Here is a 21,990-nt window from a genome sequence, read left to right as displayed (position 1 = left end):
ATCTCTTTGAAACAAGGGCAGATGAGCCAGCTGCATCGAATTTATGAGGACTGTCTGGTTTCGGCTGTGTTTGTATGAGTGAGCCGAACTATTCGCAGCAGGGTTCTTGCAGTTTGCTCTAATGTTTGCTGTTATGTGTGGCTTTGTACTGCTGTTCAGGATGACTGAAAAAAAGATAGGCTTGTAGCCGAGTTAGTTCTCTGTGCTTTAAATGATCTTGATAAAGTAGGTGTGTATATAAAATTTTGCTGTAATGTGACCACAGAGAGCCAGGGTGGAAGACTATAACATTTCACTAATGCAAATTCTCGTGTGTGTGTGTGTTTTTAATAATGCTTGTCACTTTTAACACATGATGCATGTTTCTCAGTATCCATACCATACTTTCCTACTCTAATATTAAGCTTCTATTGCTAAAGCCACAGAAAAGTATTTAAATGCAGACAGGGAAATACATTGCAAGCTGCTGAGGTACCTAGGAAGAAAACAAGAGGCTGCATTAGTCTGAAGGGCTTTTCCAACAAATTGAATGCTTCATAACCATTGTTTAAAACTAGTTGAGTAACAAAATGCAACCGTGAACTGAGGTTTCTGTGTGTCTCAGAAGTACGGGAAAGTCTGTTGTTGCACTGGCAACAAATACAATAATCTCTCTAAGAGCGCAATGCCACTTCACTTGTGATCATGCTTTGTGCTGTTTTACATCAAATTTTGTGCCAGAGGCGCTGGTTCAGTTGTGATTTGGAACAAATGACTGCAGTAGACTGGGACAATTCAAAAACAGTGTTTAGGCGTTCCTGGAAATTGTTTCATCCAGCTGCTGACTGGGCTTAATTTGGCTGGGTTGATGAGTTTAATAGAATGGCATCCAGGATAATGCTTGTATAGAAGGTAGGTGCTTTGTGTTGAATGACACAAAAGATGAAAATAAACATTAAAATGTACAAATTGAGTCAGGTACAACAAATTTATTGCTTCATCAAACAAAAGAGTAAGAACATACTATGTTTGGCAAAGAGGTTTTATGCTTAATTTTGAGACTAGACGTTTTGTTTGAAATGAATGACTTTAGAAAATGGCATTCTAAAACTAAGTGGTTTTGCTTTTATATAGTAGAAAGAGATGAACTTAAAACCTAGACAAAACCTGTAGTTTACTATTCAAAGTACATTTTGTTTAACACTCTGCAAGTGTAATTTTTTCAGTCTAACACAACCTTAAGTTAGTATTGCAGTTTTCTTAAATGGCTCCTGTAAAGAAGAAGCTTTTGTTACTGTTTTTTGACATTTCTTGTCAGTATAAACCCAAGAATGGAATACAAAAATTTTTAGTTGTTGCAAAAACTGTTTTTGCTTTACTTTGTACTGCTTTGTTTTTGTTTACCAATGAGCATTGTTATTATCACACTAGTAATTTCTGGTTTGTATTAATGAATAGATTGCTCAATATTCTCAACTGTGTAATAAACAAAAGTATATTAGTAAAACTCCTTTTGTTTATATGTGATATCCAAAATTATATCAAAGTGACTTTAAGCTACTTAGCAAGACTACTCTATCTTATTTTAGTGAGCGTTCATATGACAAAGAAGTGTTTGTGGTAGAAGGATGCTACAGTGAAATATAATGCCATATTTTTGGTACCCTTTTAGTGTAGCTTTGTGTTAGTACCTCAGGGTGTTAGCTCAAGTGTGGTAAAATAAAATTTTTGGCTGAAGAGAATAATTTTTCTTATTCCACAAGCCTTCAAATGTGCTAATGATTACCAGATGTGACAAAGTGATGGAGATGCTTACAAACAGTGCTTGCTGAACGCACAGATTGCAGCATGACTTTCTGGCTTGGTGACAGAACGTATTTAAGATACATCTCCAAATGGCAGATGAAACATGCTGTAATTGTACTAATCTTGTGATGCTTCTTAACCATGTTTCTGAGCACATGCACTTCTGTGTAGATAAGTTCTTTGTGGCTTGTTATGTTGGGTTGTCAGTGTTTGAAACTGTGATCTATGTGACTTTTGAGGAGGTGGACTAGGTGACTTTGGGCACAGGTGACTGAATGCTTAAGGTAGTGCTGCTTTTCACCAGCGAAGGAAGCCCTGTCCAGAAAACTCAAAGGTTTGCAGAAGCAGACTCCATGGTGAAGTACTAGTATGACTCTTGTCTTTGCCCAACTTAAAACTAGGGAGGGCTTGAAGGGAGCTGGGGTCAGAGGACAGGCTTACATGTGGTCCTAGAGGGAAGTGTAAGGAGTGAGGAGGGATCCAGATTTCCTGGGCCCTGGTGGAAGTCCCAAAACTTTTAAGCTGAGGGGCTTACACTTGCCTAACGACATGAAGAAAAGGCATGTATCTGTCCTCCCATCTCTTTCTGGGAGGACTGTTGATATATGCTTATTTTCAAGAAGAAATAAAAAAAACTTTTCTGTAAGACAGCTCCTCCAGGTAACATTAGCAGTTGGCGTTTTGGGGATTATTTTTGATGTTCTGGAAGATAAATGAAGCTTAATCTTATTTCATGCAGTTTACATATGCAAGGGTCTAGGTGCTCTAACAGGTTTTTGGGGGTTTGAGGTTCTTTTTGTTCCTGCAAAAATGGCAGCAAAAGTTCCATTCAGGGTAAAATGACTGTTTTGCTGACAGTGTTTTCTAAATTGCTGGCTTAGGATAAATTTTAGTCATAAAAACTCCTTGAACCTTTAGATCTGAGGAATGTGCCAGTTTTTCTCTTGGTAGATCCCATTTCTTACCTATTCTTGTCTCATTAAACCTGTCTGGAAGTGGGTCATTGGACAAAAAAGAGCTGTGGTAGCATGGGCACCGCAGTGGACCCTTGACTGATGATCAGAGGGACCACTGTTAGAAAGAACGTCTCTGTTACACTTAGTCTTATTTATTTTGGCTGCCTTAGCATGTCTGAAGGTTTTTTCCCCCCAGCTAATCTTTTGATACAGGCCATCACTGAATTAGTTTCTTCAGCATGAAAAGAAACCCTGCGTTATTTAGCTGCTAGCTCTGAAGAAGTTAAGGAAAATGCAGTTAGCTGCTAAGTAGTCATAAGCACATCAATTAATTTGTCTTAAAGGTTGCAAAGGGTGACTGCTCTAGATAGAGAGACGGTTGTGATGTTTGAAGGAATAAGTTGCAATTGTTCTGCGGAACAATAAAACCTAGGAATTTCTTCCTCTGTATTGGCTGTGCAGAGAACTGTGACCATCAATTATTGCTTAATTTATTCTATTTAAGGCAAAGCTTTGGCTTTTCTGGACCTTATTATTTTCACTTAGTGAGTCTTATTTCTTGGCATACTTAATTGCCTTTTTAATAGTTTAAAGTGTATCCTTGAAGCGCTATACTCATCGACTTAGCAGTTCAATAGGTTGTATTGGCAGCTGGTTCATGTAATAAGTGTCAGTTAATGGTTCTTTTCATATGTATGTACTTTGGCTGTGCTGTATTACCTTTTATACATAGATATGTGTTCATTTCCCCTTTATGAATACCATATTTATGTTAAGTGCACAGCTGTGTGTATGGTTGCATGTAGTGGGGAGAGGGGGAAGTGAGGGATGAGACATGAGGTTGGAAAGTACTTTGGGTTAGTTTGCGGGCTAACATGCAGTGTTGGTGTCATGCTGATCCTTGACTCACATGTGAATAACATCCTAGGGAAACCCCCAACTTCCAATAATACCCAGATGGTCAACGTAACAGTGAGTGTACAAGGAAGCTTAAGTCGGTAACAGGGAGTGTATATCCATTATTCACATGATGCACTGGCTTGTTTCCACTTTCTCTCTCCTTTATTCTTCACCTTTGCTGGTTTATTTTAGTGCTTTGTAGTACTTAAAATGAATGATTTTGTAACTTGATAAGGGTAGTATAATTTCTCACTCGTTTTCCATAAAGATGGAAGCCCTCTTGGGCAGTAAAATTTTTATTGCAGCCCAGCTTGAAACTATGTAAAATTATTGACTAAGTATGTGAGACTGATATTTCCAGGTTTGTATGTGTATCTAATGTGATCACATGGCAGTTATTGCAAAAACCTGTTTGATTAAAAATCAAAGAATTAAGTTTCTTCTTTATTGTGTTTTCTCTAATGCTGTTTTGAAGTTTCAAGTCTCTTAGGCATCACCGTGTAACTATGAAATTAAGATTTTGATTTAGTTTGCTGTGTACTTCTTGCAGAAATAAGGAATTTGAACCTTTGTCCAGTGCTGATCAAGAGTGAAATGTAATCTAACTTCTTTCAATGGGAAAAAAACTCCAAAACAGATTGCTTATTTGTTTTTTCCTGCTGTTACGTGAAAAGGCGAAAACAAGGGGGAGTTTATCTGCTGAATTTAATATTCCATACTTACGTATTCCAGTATCCTGGGAATAACCAGCATTGCAATTGTGCTGCTGCTAACAAAAGATCTGCTTTCAGCTACAGCTTCTAACAGAGTAAAATCTAAAGTGAGAGCTGCTCTTCAACTTTTTGTTGATATTAATTCTTGTAATTTTAGTAGACCATTGGATTACACAGATACAGACTTAATCATGGGGCTGCAGAGCCTACTTGTCTGACCGTGCTGTCTGTGATGTAATTGAGTCTAGTTGAGATTGGGAATTGGGAAATACACTTCTAAAATTTTCTTTAAATTTTAAGATATTAAACTTTAATTGATTTGTCCAAAATCAGAACCTGGAGTTGCTGATAATTGTTGTAACTACGGGCTTAATTGATATTGTAAATATTTTTACCTGATAGTACTTCATTTAAGCTATTAAAGTGTTAATCTTAATCATTGTGCCAGCACAGTCTGAAATTCTAATTCAAGACATAAAATGAAAGCTCTTTTTTTAGTATGTGTTACTAAACATTTATTGCTACATGCATTTGAATGATAAGCAAATAAAAAACCACAGCGATGGCTGCGGTTTATAACTGGTCATTAGAGTTCTCATCCATCAAAACACATAAGCGTGTACATAATGGGACTATTTGCATAATTACAGTTATGAGCTTGATTTCTGAGCATGTAAGTAGTCCTTTAAGCATATGTGGAAATGTTTGACGATCAAGCTTGACAGCTTAAATGGACTATGAATAAAAACTGGAACACCCTGAAATTTGCACCTAACCTATTGACAAGTTTTTTGCTCTTTTAAAAGTGGCCAGCAAGCATTGGCAAACTTCCCACGCTGGCTACTTGAAGTTGTGCTTGTGACTGTAATCAAACAATTGACCTCTTGCATTCAAGAATGGTGGAATTTGATTTAAAATTACTAGGGATGTGGCAGAAAAGTGTGGTTTGAAAATAGAGAAGTGGTTTTGTATATACCTGCGGGGCAGTACTGCTTGAGCCTGTTTCCCCATGGCTCTTCCTACTATTAACAACTACTGCTAAATAGAACTTTTCTGTCTCTTGAATTCCCCTGACCATGGAGTTGTATAGTATAATCACTTGTCAGATCACAGACTTCAGACTAAAAAAGACTTGATTAAAAAGTAAAAGTATAAGGGCTCATCTCCCTTCTAATTCAAAAGGAAGGGCAGCACAGGGTGCTGTCATTGATGGAAACTGCAAATGCTAAGCGATAAACCCACAAACAGAAATGGGGAATGAATCATTCAAAAATATATCTGTAATCAAACTGTTATTATCAATAAAATGCGAAAGTAAGCAAAATAAATCCAACTGTTATGGTTTATATTTGAATTACTGTGGTTTTTCTTTTCTAGTCTGGTGCTCAGTGGACACAGGAACTTGAGGAACCTCAGTAAAAATAGTGCACGTGTATGAACTAACAAGATTAAGATTTAAAGCCAAAGACTTTTGCCTTAGGGTTTCTTAGGTAGAATGTTTTCTCATCTATTATTTGAAAAACGACATTTAAATTCATTTGCAAATGAAGAAAAACCCCTCCAGCTTCATCTGATTGAAATTACTGGTTCTATAGTCTGAGTGATTTTTATCTATGGTGTTACCAGAGGTCCGTTTTCTATTGTCCAACCCAATGTGTGCTTTGGAATGATGGCATTAAATTGCAGGGCAGTAATTTTTAATTGCTGGATTTTTGCTCTTGATGCCTGTAAAAGAATGTTTGCTCTAGAAATAAATAGATAACTACTAATTGTTACTAAGAAACGGAAAGACAAAATTAGTTGAAATGACTACAAATAGTGAAAATATGAAACATCTGTTTGGATCGGCCAGGTGGGATGGGGCTTGGAGCAACCTGGTCTCCTGGAAGGTGTCCCTGCCCAGAGCAGGGGCTTGGAACTAGATAATCTCTAAAGGTCCCTTCCAACCATTCTGTGATTCTATCATCTTCTGAATCCTTTCATTATGTACTATGAAATGGAGCGACAACTGCAGGTTCACGGGGAATTACAAAGAACTGCAGTTCTGTTAGTGGCTACCCAGAATTTGCTGAAGGAAAGATTACAGTCGTGCATTTTTTTGTTTCACTTTGAAGTAGAGGAGGGAAAATTAAACCCAAACAAATACAGCATGGCTGATGAGAAGATGCTTCTTCATCTCTGCAGATGATGGGGGGGGGGGGGGGGGGGGGGGGAAGTGATTACAGGAACATAACTTAGTTATGCATTATGTACTGATACACCAAAAAGTTTCTGTAACATGTTGGAAGGAGCTTATAAATCTCTAATTTTCGTGTAAATTGCCATTTTTCTCAGTTTACTAGTCTTTCATGCCTCTTTCTTCTTTTAAGCTTCTTTTAGCTGAAGCCATAGAATAGTTAAGGCAAAGCAACCTACTCTTGTGTAATTATCTTCTTGCAGTCTTTGCATCACCTCTAAAGGCATATGAATTTCAGTCTTGTTTATTTGTTGTTTTTATTTTTCTAGGGGGCAGCACTTAAATACTTGCCAGCTATTGTCAATGATGTGAAATTAGTATTTGATCCAAAAGAACTTAGGTGAGTAGAGTTAATGAAATGTGTAGTGTGAACTTAATCTAGATCTTTCTTTTACATATATAGATATTTATCTATCTCTACACACACAAATATCTACAGAGGCAATGAACTGTGATTTCCTGAGGTGTTTTATCACCCTGGTTTTATTACCTTTTTACCCCCCTTGCAAATATTTTCAGGGGCCCGCTAACAACCTGTTTTTAAGGTAACACGTAAGGCGTCAAGGTTTGACAAATGTCTTGACAAACTTTGCAGTCTTGTTGAGTACAGTCAGGTAATGAGATAGCAAGAGTTATCAATCGGGGAACTGACATCAAAATTCTTAAGCTGTATACTTGATGCTTCACGCTTTCAAGTATAAATTTAATGTAAATAATTACATTTTTGTTCAGTGAGCCATATTTATTGCTGGCTCGACATTTCAGTACCTCATAAACACGGGAATGTTGATAGTAAATAGAAAGAGTAATAATAGGAAGATGTTTTAGAACAAAAAAATAGAGAAACCAAATCTAAACTAGTATTTTAGGAGAACTTTTAAAGAGAAGAAAAAAAGGTTCTCTTTCACAGTGCTATTGCAAGGCATTTCAAGTTGAAAGAAAACACCCTTTTTATCTAATTTGATTGCACAGATCCTTTTCTATACTGTCTGTTTTCATTTCTTTGTTCTGGTGTGTCAAAATGAGGAAAAGAAAGATAAAGTAGAAATGAAATAGGTAAGTGTCATCTCAGTCTAACACTCCAGTGGCCTGAAGAACGTGGCATTTAGCTTCTGCTTGCCTGTACTGTAAACTTTTTTTACTTATGCTTCCAGTGGCCTTGGGAGTACATCCTCATAGAGTGTCTGGAATAAATCGTAATTTTGATATGTGATAGCAAAAGTTCTGGGAAAATAGATCAATTGAAAAATACCAGGACTTAGCCTGTTTTACCCCAAACACTACGGTTTTTCTGTCACTTTAGAGTACTTAATTGAGATTGAGTAGCACTTAAAAGTTAAGGCTTAATAGGAAAAATACACACCCCCCCCTCCAAGAATTTAGGAAGTGTTGCAAAATTATTGAAAAGTCTTTTAAAAATGTGTTATGTGGGAGCTCAGCTGATGATTGTGATGGTACCTTACCGTTATAAAATCTGTGTATTTCTGGTTTTGATTTTGGGGTTGTTTTGGTGGTGAAAGCTTGTGACATGAATTATCACCTTTTTTTAATTCTTGGCTTATACGGTCATGTATTATTCCATTAATGGTATGTGACGATTGAAGTAGGCAATCGCACAGACAATTGAAATTCAAAATCTAAGACCTTAAATGAATCATGGGAGAAGAGTGTAAAACTAAGAAGAAAAGGGAGAGGGCAGAAGAAAAGACACAAAAAACTGAACAGGCGTAAGAAAGACAATTCACATTTCTCTGAAATGCCTGTCTCAACTGGTTTATGTCTGGAAAAAAATTAGTTTGCTTGTCCCAAGGGTAAGCGGTTGTTTATCTTTTCTGTGCTTATTCGGTGTTTCTTATGTATTTTGGAGAGAGTTTAATACATTTTTACTTGTCCCTTTGTATGTAGCAAACTGTTTACTGAATTCATCCTAAATGTTCCTGTGAGCCGGCTCACAATCCAGAAGCTGTACTGCTTGATAGAAATAGTTCACAGCGACCTTTTCACACAGCACGGTAAGCAGGACCTTTGCAACCATTAAATTGTCGCATTATTCATTGTCTCCAGACCTCTGCTAGTGCCAGGTTTGTCCTTGCTGCCAAATGCAGTGGAGGTTGTAACCAATTAAGGTTGTTCTATTGGAAGGACAAGAAGATTTAAAATAAGTGAGGAAATGCTAATTGACACTTATTGCAGGTTATAGATCATAAAGAAGAGAAAGCAAAAACTTGCAATTTTTAATTTAAAAGGGCACTAAGCTTCCAGTGTTATTGCCATGTGTCATAACTTTAACTATAATACGTTTTATTGTAAATGGATTAATTCAGCCTTTCTACTCAGTGAAGTTCTGTGGAGAAAATGGAAGTTTTTTATGTCCTTTCCTTCCGAAGCATCGTTCTCTCCCTTTAAAGCTGTCCCCTGGCTGAAATAAAACAACACACAAACCTTTTAGAGTGTGCCATTCATCCATGCTTTCTTATTTTCTCCTTCTGCCTTAGTGGGCCAGTCAAAGATAAGTTCCAGCATCTATCTTACAGATTTCTTCAAGCTGAAATATTTTATTCTTTTTCTAGCTGACTGCAGGTTAAACTAACCTAAACTAAGTGTTTGTGCTGTCAGAAATTAATGAGGGAGCAAATAGGCAATGGTTCAACGATAAAGGAAATTTGAAAGGATTCTTCTGTCAGATCAAAAATGTTGGCACCATGTGATGCAAAGTGCTGATAAAGCAAACTTTTCTGGTTCCAACTTAAAACGTACTCTTGGTGGGTTGGCTTTGTACTGGTGCGCTTTATACCAGATCAGGTAATGTCTAACCACAGCTATGTAACTTTTGCTGGATCTAGTAACTTCTGTTTTCTTCCAGTTAGCAAAAAAGTATAAAGCAAACACAATCTATGCTGCAATTTATTATGCTCCCGTAGTTTCACAAAACTGTGTGTTTGCACCTGCTGCAGTTCAGTGGCACTGCTAGAAGGTGGGGTGCCGCGTGGATCTGGTACTGACAACTGTGGGATTTATACTCTTGCTCTTTCCACCACTTCCCACTTGAAGTTTTCTTTCTAATTTTGCATCAGTAGCGATGAAGAATGATGTTCAAAGAATGAGCTTTAAATTGTGATGGTGCTTTTTATTTAGACTGAATTTGCAGGAAAGTTATTCTCTAAGACTTACAACAAGTGTTTGTAAAATTATTGGGTCTGCATGTTACATGCAAGTTTAAGCCTTAAGCTCTGGGTAAAAGGAAAAAAAAAAAAAAAGTCTGATGAGAATTAAAACTAGAAGATAGGGATCCTAGAGGCTCTGAACCTTCCAAGAAAGAGACAGAGCTTTTCCATAAGGAAGCCTTCAGTACAGTCCCGCTTGATCAACACGGTGTAACACAGGTTGTAAATTTACTACCTGCAGTTATGAATGGCGATGAAGTGAGAAACAGTCTACCAGCCATACCACAGCATACTGCACTAGCAAGTCCAAATACGGTTCAGCGTGGTTTTAGCTTTTGAGATCTTCTTTTGAAATTATTCAGCCCTTATGAGCCACAGCAAATGATTTTACTCTGAATTTCAGGGTTTGCAAAAGTAAAAAGGAAGAATGCAGATGTTGAGGCTTGGGTAAAATGGTAGTAGTCTCTGTGAGACCATTGTAATGTTTGCTCTTTCAGACATGTACATCAATGCTATTCTTTTCCTTCGTTCACTCTTGCTCGTGTTCTGTGTAGTAATTTTTCCTTCTCCTGGCTGCTTTTAGGTTGCAAGGTCTTTGGGGCAGAAGTCAGTAATGTAAGGTATAATACTTGACTGTCTTGGATACGAGGAAATTGAGATAACTCAGATCAAACAAGAAATTATGACTATAAGAAGCACTCCTAAGGAAGGCTATAGGGACACATTGTCTGTTTGCTATATTAGTCATTGTCTTCCCTTATTCAACCAATTGTGCATGGATGGTTTGTATTTTAAATCTAATTCTCAAACTTAGGTTTTTTGGGTTGCAGCAAATGGTACAGTCCAATATCATTATGCTCCTGAGAAATTCAAATGAGTCTGTTTTAATAGCAGGGTCATTAATCTGAATTCAGTCCAGTGTTGTTGACAGAACGGTGCTACTTAATGGCTTTTGGATCTTATCGGGAGGCTCCTAACCAGGGGTTTCATGTCACTGGCTGTTAAGAATGTCTTAAATCTAATGTGCTTCGGTTGAGTTGCAGAGGAGATTCGAGGCACGTACGCGGCTGGCGCTGCCCAGCTGGGCATGTGGGGCACAGTCCAAGTGGTGGGACAAGGATTTCAGGCGGCTGCAGCTCTGGGGCTGTGCGGTGCCCAGGGGATGGAGCCTGACGCTGAGGAGGGCTGGGGGGGTTCGCCGCAGCCGTGATGTGGTGGTGCCGTTTCCCGTGGGCTGTATCAGCGTGCACACCTCTGCCTTGCCCTCCCTTCTGTATGCTTCTATGTGACCTTATAGACGTATGTATGTGTTGATAAACAAAGCATTATCTTAAAAGCTTCTCTTGCCACTGGTAATTGTCTGTAAAATTTGTGACTGGAGAGTCAGTTGTGCTGGGAAACTTTCAGAAATACTACATTTCACTTGAAAATAAACACCTAGCCACAGCCTTTGTTAAATTTAGATTTTTGGATTTCCCCCCTTGCTCTGTGTGTTTGAGTTCTTATTATTAAAACGTAGTTTGACTGCCCCTCCTCCTCCTCATTGATTAAATAATTTTTAACTGATAGGCAATACTTTCATATAAGTATCCAACTAATCCTGTATCATATTGCAGAAATGAGATTTTTCTCTTCTAAAGGCAGTATGCAGTATAGGATTGTGGAATTGATGGAAAGCTGTAAAACGTACAGAATATCAAACAGCATTTCATCAGTATATTGTTGTTGGAGAGAAATGCTCTAATTCTGTGCTTTGAGGGGCCAAGGAAGATTTATTTGCGTCTCCAGAGGCATGAAAATTCAAAATACGTGAATCTGTGAAGCTTGAAGGATTTTGGGGTGAGAGGGGTGGGCATGTGAAAGTTTGGGTAATGCGTTGTGCTTGAAGAATGATGTGGAGTGATGGATGGTTCAGTGGTCTTCATGAAATCTGAAGAGTTTGGGACCTTGGATGAGACTGTACTAGGGTGTTGTGGGTTTTAGGTCTTTAAAAAAGAATGTAAAATATAGTTCCATAATTTTACTACTTTTCTAGTTATGTCATGTGTCATTTACATGTTTCCTTCTGAAATTCACGGTAATTGTTCAACTTAAGCTTATTTTTAGTAAGGTTTCTTCAGCCCTGGCAGGAACACACTGTACATTCCTTAGGTTTTGGTGCTTTTATCCTAACAGTGGCTCGTATCTGAGCCCTAGTACTGAAGGGAGAAAGAAAAATTGGTATGTAGTGAGTCAGTCAAAGCAGTGTTAAGCAGAGTGTGTGTCTGTGCATGTGTCTGTATATTATGTATTTGATAAGAGAATAATAGCTAGGTGACTTCAAGAAGCATATTTTTCCAAGCTTGTGGTTATTTACACAGGCCAACAAGTAGAAATCATCTCTCTATTTAGACTAAATCTATATCAGATCTCCATGCTTCTAGTTTATGTCCTTGAAACAACATACATTAAAATACCACCAAGGAGGAAAGATTTTCCTGTTGATTCCCCACTAACATAAAGACGGCTGTTTCTGCCCATTTTCAGGGGTTATATTCATCAAGTTCAAGGCCTCTTTTGCATACCTTAGATCTCTTTTATCCTTTCCACGTTTGATTCAATAATCTACAGTGGCTTTGGCAAAACAAATGTGAGTTTTCTTCTGGAAAAGCAGTTAAGTTGCATCTTGTTTTTCTGAAGCATGGAAAATAATCCCTAACGTGATGATGCTCAATTTCTCTTCTTCTGTTTGTGCAGTAGACCTGTGTTACATGTTGGTTTAGATTTTGTTCCGTTTCTTATGTGAGGAAACGCTTCCTGGAATGTCATTAAAAAGGTCATTTGGTCGTGGCTGCTGCAGAAGTCCTGCACCATGAGCCCTTTCCAAGGGCTAAATCACGGCCGTGATCTCAGAGTGTGCCCTTTAGGAGTTCTTTCAAGGGTTAAACTGCTGTGTTTTCCCATATTTTTAAATGGATATTTTATCTCATTTTTTGTGTGTAGAAATTGTTCAGGTAGTGCTATCAGCGGGATAAGGGGTAGTTGTGAACGCAGAGGTTTACAGTCTGTGCTTTGGACGAGTTCACTTGACTCTGCCCTGCTCCCTGATGATTGCAGAGAAGAAATTACTGGGCTGGGTGCATCTGTAGGGTGTTTGAACACCCCAGTGTTCATCTGGGCTAACTGGGATGCAGCTTTTTGCATGCAGTAAAGCATTTTAAATTGTCAGTGATTAACATCCTGATTCAGCAAGTTTTTGGATTTTGAGACTTGAATAGGGCCTTAAATGGTACTAGTTTAGACAAATATGTGCACATCTTGCTCAGTGAGGACATAAGTATGTCAGTAGATATCTTTATAAAAATAAGATAAATAGGAATATATAATAATTATATAAAAATAACTGCATATGACCATATAGAAGTAAATGTATATATAAATATGTAACATTTATAATCACAGTAATTTATGCAGATCCATGACAGTGCACACCATATCCTTTTTTTGTCTGTGTAAAGCAGCAAACGTTTGATGGAGCCCAACCCTGTATCTCTTCCTCCTTTCACGTCCCTCTCCCCTCCAACCCCCCCACCTCAGACCCCAAAACAATGGAAGCCTTCCTTTAGATTAGCACCTGAATTGATTCTAGGTTGTAAAAGTTTTCTGCAAGAGTATGTCCGCATAGAAGTATGAGTTTATAAATTAGTGTGGAACAGTTTTATAATAACCTAATGTATGTTTTCAGTTCTACATGTGGAAGTACTTACAGTTGGTAAAGTGTCTTATCCTTGCAAACATCAAAATTTTGGTTTTATGCAAATAATGATTTATCTGATTTGTTTTGTCCCATAGAGTTGTTTGTATTCGCTGTTGCATTGTTTTACAAATGACTTCCAGCTAATTAGCAAGTGAGCTGTGTAGCTGCTGTATTCTTAAACAGTTAGGAAATCTAGTGATTTTTCCTTTAGGAAATTGTTAGTCTGTTAAATATCAGTAGCATATAGCATTTATAAAAGTCCTTATTGTTTAACATGGCTTAAATTACGATTTTTGTCTCCATGCTGTGTAGTAGAAGTGAGGTTACTAAGCATAAGTTTTGTTTTATTTTATAGGCCACATTAACTAGGTGAACCGTAAAATAAAGAAATGCATTTGTCAGTGTCACTCCAAAGGAAATGTTTTTAAACTGACAAAAAATTATTTCATGTATTTAGCTTCAGCATAGCTCCTGTGTCAGTGTTTCATCCAAAGTCTTTGCTTGGATGCTTATAAGTTGATAATGCCTCCTGAGCATCCTTTTATAGAGATTAATATTTTATTCTCACTGCACATTCCTGTGACATTAATCATTGTGGGCTGGACTTGTGCAGTAGAGAACAGATGTCAAATTATTGTTTTCTGTAATCATTGTGCATCACACTCATGAGCTATCTTCAGAGCTGGCTTTTCAACAGAAGACTAATGTTATAGACTATAGATTTATTCAAGGTTGCCTATTAATCAGGGCTGGGAGGTGTTTGTGACAGGCAGGCTGAAGAAGGTTAACCTTTCCTCTCCCGTGCTCCTAAGGAATCAAGGTATAGTTGATCAACGCAGTGTTTTTCAAAATAGTGTGTAGCAAAGGATGCACTTAAAATCTTACCTACTTGTAGAGCATGTTACCATAGTACTGGATTTGCTTAAATATAAATATATATATATATGTATGTGTGGGTTTGTGTGTGCATTGGTGGGTTCCATCTTTGGAATTTGTTGTCTTCTAGCTCTTGTATTTTAATGGACGTATCTAGAAAACCTTACAATGATGGAATTGGTTCAACAGCTGTTGCTGCTTCACCTCAAAGTGAAGCTGGGATCTGTTCTGTGATGGGAAACCCATGGGACAAAGACACGGATCTACAGGATGGTGCCTGCTGTCAGCAGCTTTGCTCCAGAGCAGCACCCAAGCCCGCTCCAGCAGCACCACGCACCCTTGCATCAGCAAGGTCAGCTGTGTGCTGCATCCTCCCGAGAGCCCGGGCAGCAGGGCTAGGGAGGTCTTCTGGTACCCTGCAAGCAGGCCTTTAGAAGCTGCAAGAGCAGGGAAAAGTCTGTAAAAATCATCCAGTATGTTAATATAATTTTATTGCCTGCCAGATGCTGAGTATCATGAAGTACACTTTTGAGTACTTTTGTCTTTCCCATTGGCAATATTTATTTCTTTTTGCCTACTTCACATTAAGCTATATATCAGTATGTCTTCCTAAATGTAAAAGTTCCATTGATAATTTGAAAGGCCAAGTAATCTTTAGAAAAATTTCACCGTGTTGGTGTTTGCGCGGTTCTCTGGGGTGGGGGTGTTTGGTTTTTTTTTTTTTTTTTTTTTTTTGGTGTGTGTGGTGGAGGTAGTGGTTTATGGACTTGTTTGTTTTTAAAAACCTGGGAAGTATTTGGATCTTTTTATCGAGTACCCAGCACACCTTGACACTTTATCCTCCCCTGTTTATAACGTGCAGCAGCTACAAACCAAATGGCAGATGCTCACAAGTGGATGTTGGGGAAGGCAGGGAGCCTGTAAGGTAGTTACTGAGGAGCGTTGGCAAGTCTACCCGAGGGAACTTAGTCTTTTGTATAGGTTGTGTGATTCCGAATGAAGTAGTATGACAAATCAATTACTTTTTCCTTTCTCAGAAACCCAACTTGAATACCGTCCCTATTGATTAGAGTGTACTCTAGACAATCTAACTCAAAGATGACATAGCTGCAATTTTCGCCTTCTGCACGCTTGCAGATATTAAATTGAGCTTTGACCGTTCTCCACTAGTGGGGTTTAACGGGGACGTGAAACATTTTCAAACCTCTAATTAGGAACCTTTGTAAGTTATTAAAGATTGATTCACCTTGCAGGCTTTACAAAGGCACGTTTGTATGTCTTTGCTGGAGTGCTTAGCAACTGGGCATCAGGGTTTTTTCTCTCCCCTGCATTTGGTGAAAGCAGTGTGTGGCACCACTGTTCTGTGGGTTTATTCTGAATCTACTCGTGTCTTTCCACGTTAAAACCTAAGGTAATGATATGTACTGAGGTTTCACAAGTGCAGAGGCACAAATGCTGCAATCACAAAGCATCTTTGGGTCAAACATACTGAGCTGGGTTGAAATTTATGTGGAAAATTTGTAGTTAATTCTGACCTGCATCTATCTGGTGAGTCCTGTAATTCTGTCGTGTCAGAATAGTCTTGAGTACTTGAGCAAGGAAGGGAATGTTTTTTGGGACAGAAGTTGCATGGTCAGGGGCTGGAGCAGTTCAGAGGCAGAAGTTTAAAGCAAATGTAAAATGATGATTATATGAAATACATGGCAGGTCAGTGCAAGGCAAACCTTCTGTATGTAATGGCTGCATCTTCACTCACAATTTCTTTTTTCTATTCAGGGGTTGCTGTGGGCTGTGGTTTTATGGTTTGGGTTAGGTTTTTTTTGGGAGTGTTTTTTGGTGTGTTTTTTTTATTTTTTTTACCTAAGGTTACGCATTTGAAATATGTTAAAGCAAACTATTGCTTTAAATGCACATGTATTATTGTTTACTGTATTAGGGCAGTTTGGAGGCTTCACTTTTATATCAGGGGCTTTAGATCATGTAATGAGCAACCTGGCTCTTTCAGTGAGGTCACTTCTGTTTGGCTTTTTTTTTTTTTTTTTTTCCCTCCAGGGATCACCACCTCCTTTCACTTAATATCTGCATAGAATTAGGACATTATTGTTGCAAACAAATAATGGGAAGTTACGATTAAGATGTTTCTGGATCTTTTGTAAACCCATTTCTCTGCTTCTTAATGGAAATGAATATGAGGGGATGTGATGAAGTCAATGCTAGGTGTATTTCCCCATGTGTATACATTGCAGGGTCTAATGTCTGTTTATGGAGGCAAAAATTTCAACAAATGGACCATGATTTTTCTTTTTTGAGCTACAAAGCTGGAGGTTGAATGGCCAAGAAGCGATTAAATAGAAAAGCTCTGCACTGAAGAAAGTAACTCTTCAAAGTACTTTCTTTGAATGAAAGCCCACTTGTGCATTCCTAGTGAACATGTTCTTCCATGAGTCACTTGAGACTGAAGAATATTTCTTTTAACTACTAGAAGCTGGGTATGCTTATACAGTGTTATTTCTCATCCTCCATGTGTGAGCTCACAAGGCAGAATTAGGATGCTGCTGTTTCAGTTCCTCTAGCGTCTTGTTGAGATGGAGTACTCTCTATTCTGCATTATAGCACAGTTTTTCTTGTGGGTGGTGTGGGTTTTTTTTTATTTGTTTGCTGTGTTGTTTTTTGTTTGTTTGTTTGGTTGGGTTTTTGTGGTGACTTTTATTTTTCCCTGTTGTGCAGTTTGGGAGAGCAGGATTCCAGCCTTCATGCTGTGTATCTTGCTGAAGGGATGAGTGTGTGGAGGTGCTCCTGTAACTCTTTGGCTCTGTAGGGGACTGGAGGCTGTGGTCAGTGATGACATGGGAGTCTTGAAGCAGGTGCAGAGGATAGTTGAAGTCATTACAGTTGGACCATACAGCACTGGCTGAAGGCTTCTGGCAGACTTTGGACAGACCGTTTCCCTATGAAGTCCACCTTTGTCTCATCAATCCCGTTGCCTTCTCTCTTTTAGCAGCAGATGCAAGCCCTCTTGAGCCCATACCTTATCACTTAGACCATCAAGTGAGAGTAATCTTCACCTTGACACTGAGTTTTTAACACCTGTGTCAATTTTTCCACCGCAAGCCAAAACATAACACCTTAAGCATGTAGTGGAATTCTTCATCCTTGGCACATCTCTACATCCTAGCTGTCAGTTTTTTCTGGTATCTGCAGTGCATATTTTAGCCCTGGCGATACTGCCTTGTCCATCCTGTGCTTGTAACCAGCAGGCCATCTGCTGAGCCTCTGTTTTCACTATGGAATTTGGATTTTGAAGTTGGCACCTGTGTGGGGCCCATGCGATGCAATTGGGTACTCTGTTATAACAGTACCTTCTACAACACTGACATCTTGGTGCCTGGGGTGCAGCACCTCATAAATACCAACGGGAATCATCAGGAATGGTCAAGGGTAGACATGCACATTCTGTCTCTGGATGTCTCTTCAGCAAAAGATGAAGCTAGCAAAGGTACTTAATTCTGGTGAATTGAAGCCAGGGTCACCATCTTTTGGTGATGCAGATCATCATTCTTTGAGCTACTGGTGTTTGCTGTAGCTTCTCAGCACCAATTTGCTCGTTCTGTAACTCCTGGCTATCCTGACTGCTTCTGGATGCCAGTTATGTCCACTGCAAAAGGACAGAGACCAAATGTGTATCAATAAAGGAATTATTTAGTTGTAGAAGGAGCTTCTGCGGTTGAGTAGCCCTCTGCTGCTACCAGGAGGAGGTTTCCTACTGTTGAAAGTGTTACTTTGAGCTGTTGATTTCTTGGCTTCCCAGGAAAGTTTTACGTAGAACCCTAAATAAGTGCTTTCACATTGCAATAAGAGCCCATCCCCTCTTAAATGAGATAAATCTCTAGTTTTCATTTTTCTAGTCTCGTGCTTCCTGCTGTGATCTGTTACTCACGCTTCTTGATGTTGGGATGGTGATGCTTACTGGTCCAGTACTATGTAAAAAGACTATGATTTGAGTGCTCATGAGCACTTCTGAATGTTCCAGGGACTTCAGCTTTTGTGTGAAAATTATCTCTAAGCAATGATACAGTCATTAAAGACTGCGATGAAGCCACCTCTTGTGAGTCATCCGTATGCCATCAAGTCAAAGCAATTTGAGTAATATCACTAAAAAAAATGTCAGTGTGTTATATGTGTGGCTGTCAAGAGCTTCATCCATCTTTTCCCAGATATTGTATAATTAGAGATCTCACGGGCCAACAGCTAGCGTAGCAGTTGAGAAAGTCAATTCTTCAGTTGTGTTTTCAGAGATTCTCGGCCAGGTGGACTTTATCGTACAAAAGCAACTGTTTGGAGTGACCCGTGCTGTGATAGTATATGTCCACGTGTCAGGAGAAAAAGAATTCCTTAATGGTGACTATTGTTTTTCAATATACTTGTTTCATGTGCAAATACCTGTGCTGCTCTCGATCTGTCTTAGGCATGTGACATCTCAGAAGAAGCTGTCTGGCCGCTTAGTAGTCCAGCCCTTTTAGTATAGAGACATAGTACTCCTTCCTTTGGGCAAAGCAGAGCTCACACCTTCTTCTATATGTATGTGAGACAGTTGGGCAGACTGGGAGGGAAAGGGACTTGGGAACTGGTCTTCAGAAGAGTAAAACAGCTGGAAAGGTCTCATGGTTTTCTTCGGTTCCTGTTCTACAGTATTGTTTAGCGGTGGTGGAAAAATACCAAAATGCTCTTAATTCCTCCTTTCCCCTTCCTGCTTTCCTTTCCCTCACCCCCAAATACGTTTCGCTCCTATGCTGATGGTATGCACACTGTATAATTTAATCAGCATTCCTTCTTGAGGCTCTGATGAACAAGGATAACCAGTTCCCCTCCTTTAGGCATGGATTTATTTGGGGGCTGGGAGTGGGGGAGGCTAAATGGTTTTAACTTCACTCTTTCTTTCTTTTGTGGATAAAGTGTGCATGCTTCTAGTGTCATGCTGGGGTTGGTTGCAGCTAATGCCACCACACCCAAGGCTGGGATCTCTGGCTGTGCCATCTCACCTAAAGGAAAAAAAAAATGTGGTCCAGGGTTAGGACTGAGCCCTAGGTCCCTGGAGTCCCTCTCTGCCAGACAATTTGCAGGTTATATACTAATGAGATTAATTAGATACATGCCCCAGTGTTACCTGCTGGTAGGTTTAGGAGGATTGATCTTCACCTTATTTCCTTTACGTTCTTGACTTGAGCAAAGACACTGAGCTCCATTATTTAGTTCTGTGTCAGTTTTCCTCATCTTCCCTGTCTCTCTTTGCAAGTCCCGTACCTGGTACAAGCAACTACATCTGTATGCCAGAATAAAGTACTTCAGCAGCATTTTTTTAGCTGTAAAAGACCACATCACACTGCTGAACGTTAATCTGAATAGCATCATACATCTCTGTGAACTGTGTTTGTACGGTTAGCCTATGCTGTATTGGTAACCAGTATGGGTAAGGTAAAGGAAGTTTAATACACCTTGCCAACACTCAACCAGTTAGCAAGCGTGAAGCTAAGCTTGTACGTAATGTTTCGTGTAACGCTGGTGGTGCTGGGCAGGTCCAGTTAACCAGTGCTTTTAAGCAGAGGCAGTTAATATGGGTGAGGCCACGGGAGTAGTTTGCTGAACTGGGGCTGCTGGTGGTGTGGTTGGGAGGGTAGCGCTTGTCCAAGCATTCTTAACCTAATGACTTTAATTTCACTTGCTCATAACTTTTTCAGGTTTCTATGTGTTTGGTTGAAAAGCAGGTGACTGGAAATCTGGAAGTTAGCTTGTTTTTCCTAGTTTTTTAACTCTTATGTAAGCACTGAGGCAGCTTGGCTATTTAGGCAGTGCTATGAAGTTATTTAAAGCTGTGTATGTAACCTTATGTTTTGTGTGCAGACTGCAGGGAAATCTTGCTGCCAACAATGACAGATCAGCTGAAGTATCACTTGGAAAGACAAGAAGATTTGGAGGCTTGTTGCCAGTTGCTGAGTAACATCCTGGAAGTGCTTTACAAGAAAGATGTGGTTAGTATCGTATGGTTCTGTGATGATTAAAAAATGGATCTTTAAAAAAATGGATCTTACTAGATTGAATTAAGCAGGTAACTCCTGATGGCTTGATTTTTTTTTTTTTTTTTTCTTCTCTGTGCCCCCCTGCCCCAAATAGTCTCTTTTAAGTCATCTTTTTAGGTATCCAGTGATGAGGACGTGTTGTGTGACATCTCCGGATGTTTCTTACTGTTTCTGAGGCACATCCAGTACAGCACTGTTATCCAATAACACTTTTCCAGACCTTGGTTAGATAGTGAGTAAACAGAAATACTGAGGAGTTCAACTTTTCTCTCACATGGTGTGTAGCCTCTGCTAGGTAGAAGGTGTTTGGTTTGGTTTTTCTTCCATGAGCATTTTGGGAAATGCACTTTTGAGTTGTATTGTTACCGGCCTGCTAGGCCAGCCTGAAGGGGTGGGAGTGTATATACGTACATACATACATATATATACATATACCTGCACACACACTTTTGTCAACACAACAAACTTGTTTAGCTTTTTGAAGTGCCATTTAAAGTTAGCTAGTAAACCCCTCCACCTCAGTAAAAAGCAACCTGAATTGGAAAGTGGTGGCTTCTGCATGAATATTGTAACTAGCGTAGTTGTCTTATCCATTCAGAACGTAAACGTATGAGATGGTTGCGCATGAGAACCTGTGCAGTGGCCTGGGCTTGTATGCAGGTGTGTAGCTTGCATAACAGTCCCTTTTTTTGTCTCTCTTGACTTCACACAAATATGCAAATATTAGTGCTTTGCTGGTGAGCTGCGGTGATTTGATGTTCTCTTACAGAAGTTTGGGCTGATGAGGCTGCTGCCTGAACCTTAAGTCCTGTGTGGAATTGTACACTAATTTAGTTGGAAAGGACTCTGGGGTCAGCTACTCGCATCGTCTCTACCATATAATTTGAGTACGTTTTTTGGTGGCATTCCAATTGGGTTTCTTTTTTTTTTGAAAGTAGTTTTGTGTGACTGCTTTGGAGGGTGGGTTATTTTAAAAGGAATTTGTTTTTTGACAGCTTGGCTGCTTCCTGTCACTCTTTGTTGGCTCCATTTCTCTCTGTGGTAGCGACTCACTTGCAGCTCCTCCATCTCCCAGGCTGAGCCCAGCTGCAGCGGGGCTGCAGGAGCAGAGCCCGGAGGTGCCCTGCGCCACTGCTTGCTAGTAGCCAGCTGCAAGGGGGCTACAGAAAATAGGTAGCCATTTGCCAGTGGAGAAGGGGACAGGGAGAGGAAGGAAGCATGGCAAGTGAGGAGGGAGGTAAAATAAAATTGAAAATGGGCAGGAGCACCACAAGCGCTGGGGATGCAGAGAGGAGGAAAGGCTTAGAAAAACCTCACAGGACAGAAAGCATGGGGAGGAGCAGGGTACCGAGACAGGTGCGTTCCTCCCTGAATGTGTAAGCTTTATCCCAAAGACAGGTCTGTCAGCAGCAGGAAGAAAAGTCCGTATTGGAACGGTAGCTGTGTGTATTTGTACTGATGGTGGATCATTCTTCAAAAACGCAAATGCATTTTTCGTATATATACAAATCTACCCTTGATAATGATGCGTAATCCAGTGATATGATGTG

At 39.4% G+C, this 21,990-nt stretch overlaps 1 protein-coding gene across 2 annotated transcripts in view; it reads left to right on the top strand.

Moving 5' to 3' along the window:
* The window catches only part of DOCK1 (dedicator of cytokinesis 1), a 317,964-nt gene that overhangs the window by 74,534 nt on the left and 221,440 nt on the right, over positions 1-21,990 (top strand). For both annotated transcript variants that reach the window (XM_080403104.1, XM_080403103.1), the window contains exons 24-26: positions 6,860-6,930; positions 8,496-8,602; positions 20,265-20,392. In XM_080403104.1, coding sequence (XP_080259230.1) covers positions 6,860-6,930; positions 8,496-8,602; positions 20,265-20,392 — 306 coding nt within the window. The remainder of the gene's footprint in view (positions 1-6,859; positions 6,931-8,495; positions 8,603-20,264; positions 20,393-21,990) is intronic.

This window comes from Falco punctatus (assembly GCF_963210335.1).
Source record: "Falco punctatus genome assembly, chromosome: 9".
Classification (NCBI taxonomy): domain Eukaryota; kingdom Metazoa; phylum Chordata; class Aves; order Falconiformes; family Falconidae; genus Falco; species Falco punctatus.
Note: the sequence above shows the minus strand (reverse complement) of the source record. Positions and strands in the feature narration are given on the sequence as shown.